Raw genomic sequence first — 13,804 nt, forward strand, 5'->3', positions numbered from 1 at the left:
CAAGTTGGAACCCAGATTTGGAGGCCAGACCTACAACCTGATCCTCTGTTCTCTACAGAAGCCATAAATCTTTACATGTTATACAGGCAGATTTGTCAGAACCTTCCCAGATAACTTTTTGTTGTTGTTCCTTTCTCCATAGCCTACGACTTTGCTGTTCTCCCTTAATTACTTTAGTAGTTTCAGTAAATGTAGTTCTATCTAAGACAAGAGTGAAAAACTCTACACATTTTATGAGAAGAATTTTTAGTTAAGGGGTCTGAAGTGTTTCAATGACAGATCATAATATTAGTACCAAACTGACCACTTAGCCATGTTAATAAGCATGACCTAAATGATTGAGGAATATACTCAGTTTATCAAAATGTACTATATGTACCACAATATGAGCAGTTCAGATAGAAAACTCCAAGCTTTGAGATGAAGACCACATTTACCTATAGATCAATTATCAATACTCTGAAAGAAAAAAAAAAAAGCCAATCTTGCATGACATAATCTTTATTTATACCAGCTTCTTTGTAAATCGGTGTCTCTTGGGATCTGGACAAGAGACACTTGTTACTCAGCGTTGACCCAACGGTTTTACAGGGCTGGAAGAAAGAAAACTAGCATGTCCACTTAGTGTCCAGATATTAGTAACTATACTTCTTATATTGTCTTTCTTATGAGAAAAAAAAAAACACCTTAGAAATGTTTTGATAAAAACTTATGTTGTAAAAAACAAAAAAAACTTATGTTGTGACATTGACAAAACCAATGCATTATGAATATGTGGAGAAACCAAATACTGGGAACTAAAGGAATCAACCTTTGGGATGAACATAAACCAGAGTTAAAGAAGGATTCCATTAACACAAATTACAGTATCTTATTCTTGTAACAGGTATAATCTTCTCTTGGCTGAAGTTAGTCTTCAGCACTTAGTTTGTTGTTTATAATGGACTTGTTAATGGGGGCTTATTGAAGGGGAGGAAAACATACTTACCGAAGTTTAAGCCTAAATAAATTAAAGCAATATATACAAGTGCAGTTACTAATTGGTTCATTCTCTACAAAGCACTGCCATTCTACAAAGCCGCTTACTATGGCAAGGACTGAAAAAAAAAAAGAATTCAACTTAATTTTCATGTCTTCACCTCTTCCCTCAAATGCCTACCTTTTTCTAGTACAGTGTTAAGCATTTAGGGGTAGATGAGTAAGTTCTGTATTAGATCTCACAGGAAACTGGTTCTTTTGTGGCTTTGGGAGTGTCACATATTCCCTGCAGTCTGAAAGGAAATCTTGTATTTTTCAGACACAAATTTTTCTATTGAGGGGAAATTCAATCATTCGTTCAATAAAAATCATTTATTTTTACTATCACTGAACAGTATCAATACTATGTAAGAGATTCTACCTATATAAAAGTAAAGAATAAGGAAACAATAATTGCCAAAAATATACACAGTCCCAAGAGAATTTATAACTTCTTGGACATAGTACTACAATTTTTAAAATTTTAAGCATAAAACCCATTGGGACCATACTTTGGATAAACATTAAACTTCAATTTAGTGTTTCTCAATTCACAGTATATTTCAAAGAGCATATTTGATTTTTCTAAATAATTTAAATACTTGTTTCTCTAAAACAATTTCTTACCTTAAATTCTTTTATTGTTAAGAAAATGAACTAGAAATTAATTTATTCAAATACCAATTACCCAAATTATACTTTATTAACATTTACTATTTCTTTGAGTAATTACCATTGAGAGTTTGTGTAAGATTTTGAATTCTTGTTTTTCTTCTTTCCTTTTAAAAGTAGGTCCTTTTAATGCCATACACAGAGAACATTCCATATTTTAAATATTAAAATTAATTTCATATGCAAAATAATTTACAGCTCCAGGTATAGATTATCACTCAAACTGTTAGAAGAAACAGATAACCCACTCCCAAGTATGTAGTTTTGGAAAATAAAAATACTAAATGCAATTTTTTTTGCTAGATCTATGCACTTAAAAAATTCATAAACATGCCTCTTATTGTTGTGGGCACAGTGAATACATTTTTTAAAATATAAAAAGCATTTCAATTTGGGCTTCTGTAAATAACTACCAATTTTTAAAGTATCCCTCTTTCACATACTAAAAATATCTCTACAGTTGTCTGTATCAAAGCAAAAAAATATTCACTGCTCCCCATTGAACTTTTTAAAGACTGTTTAAACTAGTAATTCTTTCTTTATAACATTTACTATAACCACCATTGACCCAATCAGTCTGTTAAGACAGACATGATGTTGTCTTTTTTAACCTAATTAAAGAAACAAAACAAAACCAAACCTGAATGCTCAGTCTTTAAAAAGTTGAAAATCTCAGTTATCAGAACCTGTTAAGTGGGTTAGTTGTTTCCCTTTTACTAACCTCCCTGAAGCAGTCTTTTAATTTCTTCATCTTCAAATAAATGACCTTCACCACCTTCAATGAATTTGGTGACCTTGGTGACCTCTGAGAGGATACATGTTTATAGCAGAAATTGGTTTATGTAATAAAAGGCAGGAGACGTGATGTGATATATAATGGCATCTGCCCAACAATGAATTCCAGACCAACACTTGGTTCTTTCTTGGTTTTTAGTGTTACTTTTTGATAAACCAATTTTCTTACAAAGTTGTTGAACACTATAGCAAATATAGAACAAAACAATCAATATGACTGTCATTTGAGTTTCATTCCCTATCTTTGGACTTTTTTCTTGTGTTGGTATGGAACTAGAACAAAGGAATGAGATAGAGTAGAAAGTGTAAGAGGCTTCAAAGATTATTTTAGACTTTGATAGAGATAGCTTAAAGAAATCCACATTCTTATTCTTCTAGACATACTGACCTTCTTGCAACAATTTCTTCAGAGTTTCATCTGTTTCTCCACCACTAGTTGAAATTCTAGTGTATTTTATTTCAGGACCTAAAGGAAAGACAAAAAAAAACCAAAAAACAAAGGATGTGAAACAAGGCTGGGCAAACTTCCTCTGTAAGGGTCACATAGTAAGTAATTTAGATTTTATGGGCCTTGTGGTCTGTGTTGCAGCTATTTAACTTTGTCCTTTAGAGTGCAAATAGCCATAGACACTGTATAAATGAATGGTCACACTGTGTTCCCATAAAACTTTATTTACATAAGTAGGTGGCATGGGCCATATTAGCTGACTGCTTGTTTAAACATGGACTGCCAGAGAATTCCCAAAGACTTGAAAAATAGCTGAATTCAGAATTTTAGGCTAATTCACTGATGGGAGACTGATACAGAGGTTTACTGAAATTATTGATCAGTTGTTCTGTACAAACTTGCATATTATTTTGGTGTGTAGATGTGTATGTGTAGACCTTAAGATTAAAGGAAAATCGAAGGAGGGAATGGTTTTTTTCCGTAAGATTTAGTAACTCATTAATAAATAGCAAAGTGAAGATAGTGTATTATATGATACACATGCATATTCATAATAAAAACACATGCTTATAGATTTGTCCCAAATTTTCCAATTCAGAGGAAAACATAGATAACATATTTAGGATTAGTATTATTTCTACCAAAAAAGAAATAAAGTAACTTCAGTAACCACTAAGAAAATGACTTAGTTTCTTTAATGATTCTTATAGAGATATTTTAGGATTAAATGGTTTGCTCTTTATAATCCAGGCATAGTTCATATACAGAGTTAAAAATTACCTGTAATGATTCGTTCTTCTCTTGTCTCTTTTTCAGTTATTTCCACAGGCACTCCATCAATGATTTTGGTGTATTTTTTAATAATTGGCTCTGGAATAGGGGAAGAAAATGCATTTGATTTATCCCCTTATGGCATCTAAATGGCCATAAGCTAGACATTTTAATGATTAAATGTATTTCTCACAGCAATGGCATTTAGAATTCAATCATAATAATTTTGGGGATGTATCTCAAATAAATTCATGTAACAGAGGTCTAAAAGGTAGTGGTTATGTCCTGAGTCTTGGGTAAGGGAGAGACCCAACTAGCAAGCTAACACTCCATGTCATATTTGTCTCTTGACTGCGGAATGAGTGTTCAGGGAGAATCCAGGGAATTATACATCATTAGAATGCAAATCTTATAAGTCCTAGCAGTGACGTATTAGTCAGTCTTATAGAATGGCCACTCTTTCTTCTAAGTATAATATGTTCTTTTGTATTGACATGATTGTTTTCATTATATTTCATAATCATCCTTGCATATGCAGAGTAATGACAGTTTTGTTGGAACTGGTGAGTTAATGGTTAAATCAATTCCAACTATATCCATTAAAAGGTAATCTATGTTTTAATTGATTGGTTAATAAGAATCCGTAACTGAGAAAAGTTTTCCCACAATTTATATGAAACAAAAGTCCAAGAGAAAAACCTCAGATATTCAATATATTTAAACCAACACTGTTTGAAAATGTTCACAGTAGGCTACAGGAAACACACAGAACGCACCTCCATGGATCACTTCAGTTACTGTTTCACCTTCTTTAATCAGTCTGAATTCAGGTTCACCTTCAATTTTGACCTTTGTTATTGTGGGTCCTACGGCATTATTTTAGGAGACAAATTATCATGTTAATGTAGTCCTTTAAATTTACCAGAACAGGAAATTTGTTTCAACATTTGATGTTGCTCAAATTTCAAAGTGGTTTCAGGCTTTATGAAATCGGTTTTAAACAGTTCCCATTGTCCTCAAATTAAGCATAATTTATGAGAACAAATGACTCAGTCTATTGGCGTGCTACTAAAATAACTTTCATCTGCTTTAGCATTTAAATTGATGTTTAATTGATCCATTTAGTCATAGTTGTAAAGTATGATCATGCAAAATATTATATGTGACTATACATTGTGAATCATACAGTATGTACAAATTTGAGTTGCTCTAATGATAACTAGTGTAGATCTTACTTTACCATACTGATATTGTCTATTATTCTTTTCTTGTTAAATTTTTAATTTAATTTTTAAGCAGTCAATGTCTTACATTTTTTAATCTAATGGGCATAAGACTGAACATCAAAAAAGCCCAACTTTATGCCTACCTTTAAAATACGAAATTCAGGTTTTATGAGAAAATAGATTTGAGTACTTACCTTCTATATGTGAATGATGCATATATTTACTAATTAATAGTTAAACAGTCCTTCAAATGCAAAAGTTAAGTGTTGCATTTGACTTGCAAAATGATTTTGCTCCCAGAGAAAATCATTTTGAATGTTAGAAAGCAGATTACTAATTAGTTAATCAAGACTGTTTCTTAGAGGAGAAGTTCAGTACATTTAACTCATACTGTGACACCCTTCAACAGTTGAATATAACTATATTTGCTTATCTTTGAGAGGGTTTATTTGTTTGTTCAGAAATTGTCAGTGTACACCATTACCCAGAATTATATAGTCTAGGATAATCTAAAATAATGAAAACAAGAGTACAGTTCATTCAAACAGTAAGTATTCTGCACCATAATATTTGATCTATGTGGTCAAGGGACACTGAGTATCAAAACGTAAGGCCAAGTTTTTAAGGTGTGGAAACTTCAAAAGGAAAGAACAGCTAAGGAGTTTAAGAACAGGAAATGAGTTAATAAAATAGCCCAATAGACATTTCTTTAGAAGAGCCTCAACTGGAATTTCAGAAACATCATCTATCCTTAAATTCTATGAAGGCAGGGATTTACGACCAAAAAAATTTTTTTTCATATTTATTCCTGGCGGGCACCTACAAGAGTACACAGCACAATATGTGCTCAATATGTATTCAGTTGATTTATTCTTAATTCTAAAATTTGGTTAGGTACTGTTTATAAGAAACATCGTAAAATTGTGTCTTGGGGTCTAATTTATTTAGTAAGAATTCAAGAGTTATTGATGAATCAGCAAAAGTTCAAACAGTGAGAAGGAAATGCCAATAGCAATTCTAGAACTGGACAATTGTAAATGGCTGCCAAGGTAAGTATTTGTCTCCCTCATTATGTTGCACAAAGTAAAACTTCCAACTTTTTTAACTGGGGAGTTGTTAATGCATAGGTGACTTGACCCCATTTTTCATCTTAGTTCCCTTCATAGGAAAAACTCAAGTAGAGCTGATGCTTCATTGTGTTCCTAATTGAACAAAAGTAATACAATAGAATTCTGCTCACAAAGATTGGGAAGATAAATGGGTTGAATGAAGAAGCTTGAAAGAAAAGAGAAGAATCTTTCAAAATAAAAATAGTACATGTGAATGATTTTTACTATAGAAGCTGTGTACAAGTGATTATACAAAATTTTAGGGAATCTCATTTTTAAAAAAGAGTACAAGAATCTAAAAATCAAGGATCATTTTATCATTTTTCATTAAAATGATCAAGAAACATATTCTCAACAAAAATTTCTGAGATTTAACTTCTTAAATCATCAAATTCTCTTTATCACTATATAAGAGCAATCAAATACTCAAATGACAATATGTATAGTATTTTTTTTAAAAGCACAGATTCCAAATACCTCAATTTTAAGTCTCAAGAATGTATAAAAACATAGATAACTAACTAGCTAGGAAATACACTTTTACATACATACTTCCAATGTCTAAGTTTTAAGTAATGACTCACTTTTAGAGGAATCAAAAGTATTCAAGAAGTTGCCATCTCAATTCGTAAAATGAGAATACCCAAATCAAAGATAATTAATAGTCATCTTTGATTTGGGTATTAGATAACTAATAGTTTTCTTGAGATTCAATTGAGGATATCATCTATTCCTTTTTCAGAAGACTCTTTCTATTCTTACAGAATAATGAAGAAAACCTGGTCTTTCTTCTGGGGCCAGTCACCACATTAAGATTCTTAGACATGGAAATAATTCTTAAGTTCTGATCCTTTGGGAGTAATTAAAATATGTGAAATGAAGGGGGCATCAGAGATGTTGGAGTTGGCTAACATACACAGTAGGGGGATATGTCTATTTAATGTGTTATATATGTACACATATAAGAATATGTTATGTATATTATATATAGACACACATTCAGGGCTGGAATTAAGGATTCTAAGGTTTGACTCAACTGCATCAACTACTTATTTCCTCTGTTTCTGGTGGTTTAATTAAAAAATATATCGTGTGGATGTACATTTTAAAAGCTTTCTTCAATATACAGCTTCTGTGCTCTCTTAGGTTGTTGAACCAAAAATGCCTGCACTTTTTGGAACACCTTGCAACAGTATACAAGAGATTTATGCGGGGAGACTGGAAACAAAACTATAAAGGGTATACTCTCTGAAAGAGTCTAGGTGCAGGAAAAATAGCTTAGGATTTATTTGTATGGTGAGTATCTGGGTACTAGTGCTAATGCAATGGTAAATTAAGCTCAAATAAAATCAAATACAAGCAAATGTACTGAAAGTATTAGGAATGCACCAACTACTCTGCTAAATAACTTGCATTCCGCATTCTGCTGTTAAATGAGCATGCCGTTGATATAGAAATATTTAGCATGTTAGTTTCAAAAAGAATGTAGATACATTCATAGAAATCAGTCTATTATATGGATTTTTAAGGAACCATGTATAACATTGATTTTTACCTTCCGTTTTGATAATAGGCTGAAGACTGCCTTCAATCACTTTAATTTTTGGTTCCACAACTTTGGTTATAATTTTAGTTGCTGAAAGTATAGAAAGTGGAACATAAATGATGTTTACATAAAAACAACCTGAACAAAATTGTCTCTTATTTTTTTTGGTCTTTGTTGGGTACTGAGGTATCAGATGTGGTAATATGTTCAGGCAGTCAGATACAGGAAATATTCATGGTAATTATATAGTTTCTTCTCATGTCCAGATGATGAACTCTGAAGTCCAGTGACTTGGATTTGTTCCAGTGAAATATATACTTGCTAAGTGAGGAATCCTATCTAGAAATCTATCATTTTGAACTGAACCACTAAAGCTCTTTACCTTCTTTTGTACTTCTTGAAAATATTGGCTGCATAGCAACAAAGACAAATAAACATGATTAATGTCATGCAAATCATAGTATCTTAAATTGCTTGTTGGATTCTTTCTCAATCAGAAGAAGACATTGAAAGAAAAAGACTCAAAATATTTTTCATGCATTTGATAACAGGGATACAGAAAGGAAAATACAAAAATAGTTCAGAATACTTAAACGTAAAAATGGATTCCAGCCAGCCAGACATGAGCTCTATGCAACAAATATATGATCATGTATTTAAATATTTAAGTTACAGGCTAAAATCGCTTTAATTTTCAGCTTTATCATCATCATCATTTTTATACTGAAAGCTATGTATTTTTAATGTATGTTATCCACCCAACTGAAATAATAATAATGTGCAAAATATATTTCAGATAGCAGCCAACTATTTGGTTGGCTTGTATAGATTAACTGGAAGTGTGCCTCTGGAGCCAGATACCAGAGCTACTACGGGGTCTTTATCATTTCTAATTAGAGCCTTAAAAGATGGATTCTTTTTTTTTTTTTTTTTTTTTTTTGTGGTTTTTGTGGTATGCGGGCCTCTCACTGTTGTGGCCTCTCCCTTTGCGGGGCACAGGCTCCGGACGCGCAGGCCCAGCGGCCATGGCTCACGGGCCCAGCCGCTCCGCGGCACGTGGGATCCTCCCGGACCGGGACACGAACCCGTATCCCCTGCATCGTCAGGCGGATTCCCAACCACTGCGCCACCAGGGAAGCCCCAAGATGGATTCTTTAGATAAAGCACTAAAGCTATCTGTGCAATCATAACAGACTGTGTTGAAACATTAGAGGTGAGATATTAGCACAGTCTGGATTTCTGTCACATTCTCACTTCAGGTTTCTGAGATGTTTATCTGTGTCAACTCTTTGAATTAATATGGATTCTAGAGCTTAATTGTGACTGTGTCTTGGTTATTTCAGATTTTACATACTGATATCTCAAATTATGAAACTAAAATATGTCAAATCTTTGTGTCCAGTTACTGATTCCACAGGTGGCCTGGCCACAAAGGAACCTTTCCATGAAGGTCAAATTCACAGAGGTCTCTGCTGCTACTATCAGAATGGGTTAATTACTTTTAGCTTAAATTTTCACTTCATGTTAAGGAACGTGAAGTTTAGAATGTTTATTGGGGTCCTAGTTTTGTTTCAGTCTTGCTTTTCTGAAGACTTAAATAGTTTTGACAGATCACGGGCTGAGGATTAAATACTGATTCTCTTCCTCTCCACCTCAAATGTCATATATTTGACAACACATACTAAAGAGCATTTTCCCCCCTTACAATTTAAAATATGTGGTATTTGGGGGACAAGAATAATACATAGTAAGAAAATTAAAATTTTAGAGACAAGTCAATAAAGGAACATGAAAATGGAATCTTTGGTTTAATTAGTCTCAACCTCTGTTTGAACTATGCTTCCAAATAACAGCATACACGGAGAAGAGTTAAAGAGATATTCCACATCAGCATGTAAATCTCAGAGCTCTTTCAAGAGCTGTGAGTAGGTAGGTAAGATTCATTAGACTTGCATAATTTCATAAACTGTAGCTTGTTCTCTGTGAGAACAATTTAAGTAGAGGAAAATAAAGGAATTATAATATTTTTGGCTCAATGTAAGCAAAATATTGCATTGACATATAAAAGGTAGTGGACCTCTCATGGATAAACTAGAAAAGATAAAGAAATGCAGTGTAGATATACACTTTTAGTGGAGGAAGATGACATAGCATTTCTGATGAATAGAGCCCATAAACATTCTTTCATTTTTTATAAAATATATCTTTAATAAGATTGTACACTTCCATACTGGAATTTAAACCATGTTGAATTATAAGTATTCCAACTAAGTCATTGAAACAGTGCTGAGCTGGCCTGATACTAGGATTGTTTATGTTATTATTATATAATTAAAATCAGTAAGAACAGCAGACCTTTTGTTCTGCTCTTTACCTCATCTTTACTCCTTTTCCATATCTAGTGTAAATATTAAGGTAATTTTTCTTAATTAAATAACAGGATGCTCATGGTATAAAATAGAATAATTCTTGCCAAGATAAATATGGGAATTGAAGCAATGCTTTAGCTACTGATGCATTTTGAGTGTTGAATTGTAGAGTCAAAACAAAATGGAAAGAATTTCTGCTTTGAAAGCTGCAATGGAAGAGAGGGAAAAAGACAAAGGAGGAAAAAGCCACATTGAATAAGAAATACTATGAGTTACATTTATGAAAATGAAATACCTTTGCCATTGTTAAGAAGTAGAGGTTTAATTTTGATAATCTGGTAGAATCAGGAATACAAGAACCCTGGAATCTAGAAACTCTAGGTTTATCACCTGACAATTTTTTTGTTCCTTCATCCAATTTTGAATGGGGAAGAGTTTTTGAACCACCAGCCCATAAATATTAGACTTCTCTGACAGCCTGCCCTTAGATGGCTGAGGTCTTGAGAGTGGAATGAGCTACAAATCTTTCAGCAATGTTATTTCTGTGTCCACATATTTGAATTCTCAGATAGCTCTCAAATGCCTTTTAGCTAGCTCTCCTCTTTGTATGTTTGTGTGTCTTTTTTCCCCTGCATCTTTGCCATGCTAGGAATTATATCTATATCAAGCTAGCAGATGAGTGAGGAAGTGGTTCATTGGAGTTGAAGGGCATAGTTAAGGCTGAGAGGTCTCATCCAGACCTCAAGCCCTGTTTCAAGTGAGATGAGATTTGCCATTGTTTGGAATTCTAAATACCAGATTATCAATGATCTCAGTAAACACAAAGAAAATTATTGGGTTTTCTTTACATCTTGCCACTTATATGTGACAAATATTCATTATGTACTTACTGTAGACAGTTATGGGGACTTCTTTGAAGGTGCTACCACGAACAAACTGAAAATAAACATTATATTTAGTAACATGAAATATAGTAGTTGTATTAACAAAATCTTGGCACCATGATTTTTAATTTTCCCTGAAGTAAAGACAGTGAAGCTATCATTCTCTTTAGTAAAAATGAAGACTTCATATAAGTCATCTTCCAATTTCCTGCTGTTTGGCAACATGGCATAAAATGGTTGGATTTGTTACTCAGAGTTTTAAAAATTATAGAATAGCGAATCCCAAATTAAAAGTTCATTGAATAATACTTCCTATGTTGTCTGGTGCTTTAACCCTACCAATATTCAACCCAATATTTATCCTAGAATATTCCTTTACCTTTAACTATTGTGATTGGTGACAATTTCTTATAAGCAAATATTTTATCTTTCCCTTATATTCTGTAGCAAAAATACTTGATAATAGAAAAATTATAGTTTTTAATCTACATGTCTTATCTTCCCTGCTGGACTGTAAACTTTTTGAATAAAGGGCCATATCTGATTCAACTTAATATTTCTAATAATACTTAACATTCTGCTTGGCCCCAAGTAGCTTTTATTAAATCCTCCTTAAATAAAACCATGAAGAAATGATGCCAGTGTACCATTATAATCAACAAAGAGCAATGCAATCCCAGTGTACATCTACTTATTAATGTATACATTTCTGGTTTCTTATGTTAAACTTGAAATGTCTGTTCAACACATTAGAAACACATGCAATAATATCTGTACCTTAATTTGGATGTATTTGATCAGTTTGTTAAGTATTTCCAGCAGCTGATCATTTCCAACAGGTGTGTCTGTGAAGAGGAATATTAAATGAATATTGTAAAAATGGATGAAATTAAAATCTAGGTTTCTATTGAGAAAGAATTATGTTTTCATTAATCAGTTCAATAATTACCAACCTGCTGGATAGAGGAGTTTATCTACAACATGAATGACACCATTTGTTGTCATGATGTCAGATTCTTTTGATTTCAATTCATTTACCAGAAGTGTATCATTCACCTATTAAAACAGGGGATAATGTCAATGGAAAATTTAATGAAATATGAACATTAGGATAATTGAATAATAGATTAACACTCTCATAGATTCGTACTAGAGAACTTACTCCTTTCAGAAAGATTTTGCTTCCTTGTGTGGTCTTTAAAATGTTAGTAACACCAGGTTCAAATCCCTTTCCAATGAAAACTCCTGGTGTCAGGTGATAAAGGATGATGTTTTGAAGAGCATTTTTGTCCCCTAGGGGGAAGAATATATATTTATTTAATAACATGTTATATATTTTGACATTTTGATATGAGGACGAAGAAGAAAAATATTTCTTTGTCTTTATTTTTTCCACACTGTAATTTCTCATAATGTCATTGTTCTCTCAATGTTATATCAATGCTATGTCAAAACATGCAGTCCCTTCAATAAATTCAATCAAAATATTATCCAACTTACTGGGAGAAAAGAGTCAAATTATTTTTGAAATTGTGACTATTTGTTTCTTTGTCACCTAGTTGTGTGGCCTTTAATAGAGACAACATAAGTGAACATCTGGTCCAACAACATTACGGTAAGCAGTTGAGAACATTTATAAGTGACCCTCTAAATTATTCCAAATGGAATTAAAGGAAACAAAGGCTAGCCATGAATAGGAAAGAGGGGACACTTTGGGGGCTGATATCTGGGCAGGAGCGCTTGAGGAAGAAACGAGATCCTGAAATCAAGGGGCAAATATATCTGGTGTTCACTTCTACTCACGAATAAGAATTTCCTTTTCTTCATTAGTCATTCCCTTAAAGGCATCGTTTGTTGGCACAAACAAGGTCCAATCTCCAGGCTGTGTCAGGAGCTCTTTCAAGTCTGCAGCTTCAAGTAGGCTGAGGAAGATGCTAAGCAGGGAGGACATATGGACGTATGTTTATTTTATTAGATTTAATCTAGGTATGCCTACCCACCATGTATGAAATAGAGTAGAATCCCTATACGTGGAAACATGAGAAAATGGTTCATATGTTTTCATATGTTTCAAATGCAATTTACTGTTAAAGGTTTATCATGGGGAAATTATTTAAATATACATATGATTCTTAAATTTCCTAAACTCTGTTTTCCCCCTATAAATCTTGGCAAGGTCACACTTTATTTAATATTCTGCAAAATAGTCTTTGCTAGAATATACTATCATTTTTTAAAAACTTAATTATAAAAAATTTGCAAGAGGTAGTTCAGTCTATTAGGTTGATTTTTGTTTGTTTGTTTGTTACTCACCAAATCATATTATGCTGCACCAGGAAGAAAAATAGTGTTAAGAACATATCTTAATTTTAAAAACATTTGTATAGACTTTCTATTCTAAATTCTGTTCTCAGCAATACTGAATACCGAACGGATTTTGGAATACTTACTGTGAAACAAAACTATGCAAAAAGCTCTTATTCTCTTATGGAGGTGAAACTAGTAAGCTTACCTGAAACGCTTATCTTGCTTCAGTTTTTCATGGAGGGATTTCTCTGCTGGTTTGATGATCTCTCGGAATATGTGAATGGCACCGTTTCTTCCTTGCTTGCTTCCTCTCACCATGCATGAATTTTCAATGCAGACGGCCTAGCAAAGAAATAAAGATACAATTGTCCATTTCCTTACTTGAAATTCCCTATGTAGAAGAAGCTACATCATTGAATTTCTGGATGGGCTCTTCTAAGAGGTCACCTGACTTCTAATGTGAGAAAAAACAGTTTCTCTCCTCTGTTTTTAAGGTCTTGTACAATTGGACCTCACTTCTCCTATTCAACTAGGTCTTCCACTACTAGGCAAGCTACCCTATGTGTGGGGCAGGTAGTTTTGTCAGTAAATTTAAAAATTCCGTATAATTCCACTTCTACATTTCCTGTCATTCCTCTTTAGGTTGTAATCATTCTTACA

At 33.0% G+C, this 13,804-nt stretch overlaps 1 protein-coding gene across 6 annotated transcripts in view; it reads right to left on the bottom strand.

Moving 5' to 3' along the window:
- Window positions 1–13,804, bottom strand: part of POSTN (periostin) — a 37,666-nt gene that overhangs the window by 7,489 nt on the left and 16,373 nt on the right. The window contains exons 11-21 of one of the 6 annotated variants that reach the window (XM_059042149.2): window positions 13,350–13,486; window positions 12,641–12,771; window positions 12,000–12,130; window positions 11,791–11,893; window positions 11,615–11,682; window positions 10,844–10,889; window positions 7,594–7,674; window positions 4,480–4,569; window positions 3,713–3,802; window positions 2,873–2,950; window positions 2,411–2,494 (exon numbers count right to left, since the gene is read on the bottom strand). In XM_059042149.2, coding sequence (XP_058898132.1) covers window positions 2,411–2,494; window positions 2,873–2,950; window positions 3,713–3,802; window positions 4,480–4,569; window positions 7,594–7,674; window positions 10,844–10,889; window positions 11,615–11,682; window positions 11,791–11,893; window positions 12,000–12,130; window positions 12,641–12,771; window positions 13,350–13,486 — 1,039 coding nt within the window. The remainder of the gene's footprint in view (window positions 1–2,410; window positions 2,495–2,872; window positions 2,951–3,712; window positions 3,803–4,479; window positions 4,570–7,593; window positions 7,675–10,843; window positions 10,890–11,614; window positions 11,683–11,790; window positions 11,894–11,999; window positions 12,131–12,640; window positions 12,772–13,349; window positions 13,487–13,804) is intronic. The other 5 variants (XM_059042147.2, XM_059042150.2, XM_059042148.2 and 2 more) reach the window with 5 other exon arrangements.

The sequence above is a fragment of the Kogia breviceps genome, chromosome 16 (assembly GCF_026419965.1).
Source record: "Kogia breviceps isolate mKogBre1 chromosome 16, mKogBre1 haplotype 1, whole genome shotgun sequence".
Lineage (NCBI taxonomy): Eukaryota > Metazoa > Chordata > Mammalia > Artiodactyla > Physeteridae > Kogia > Kogia breviceps.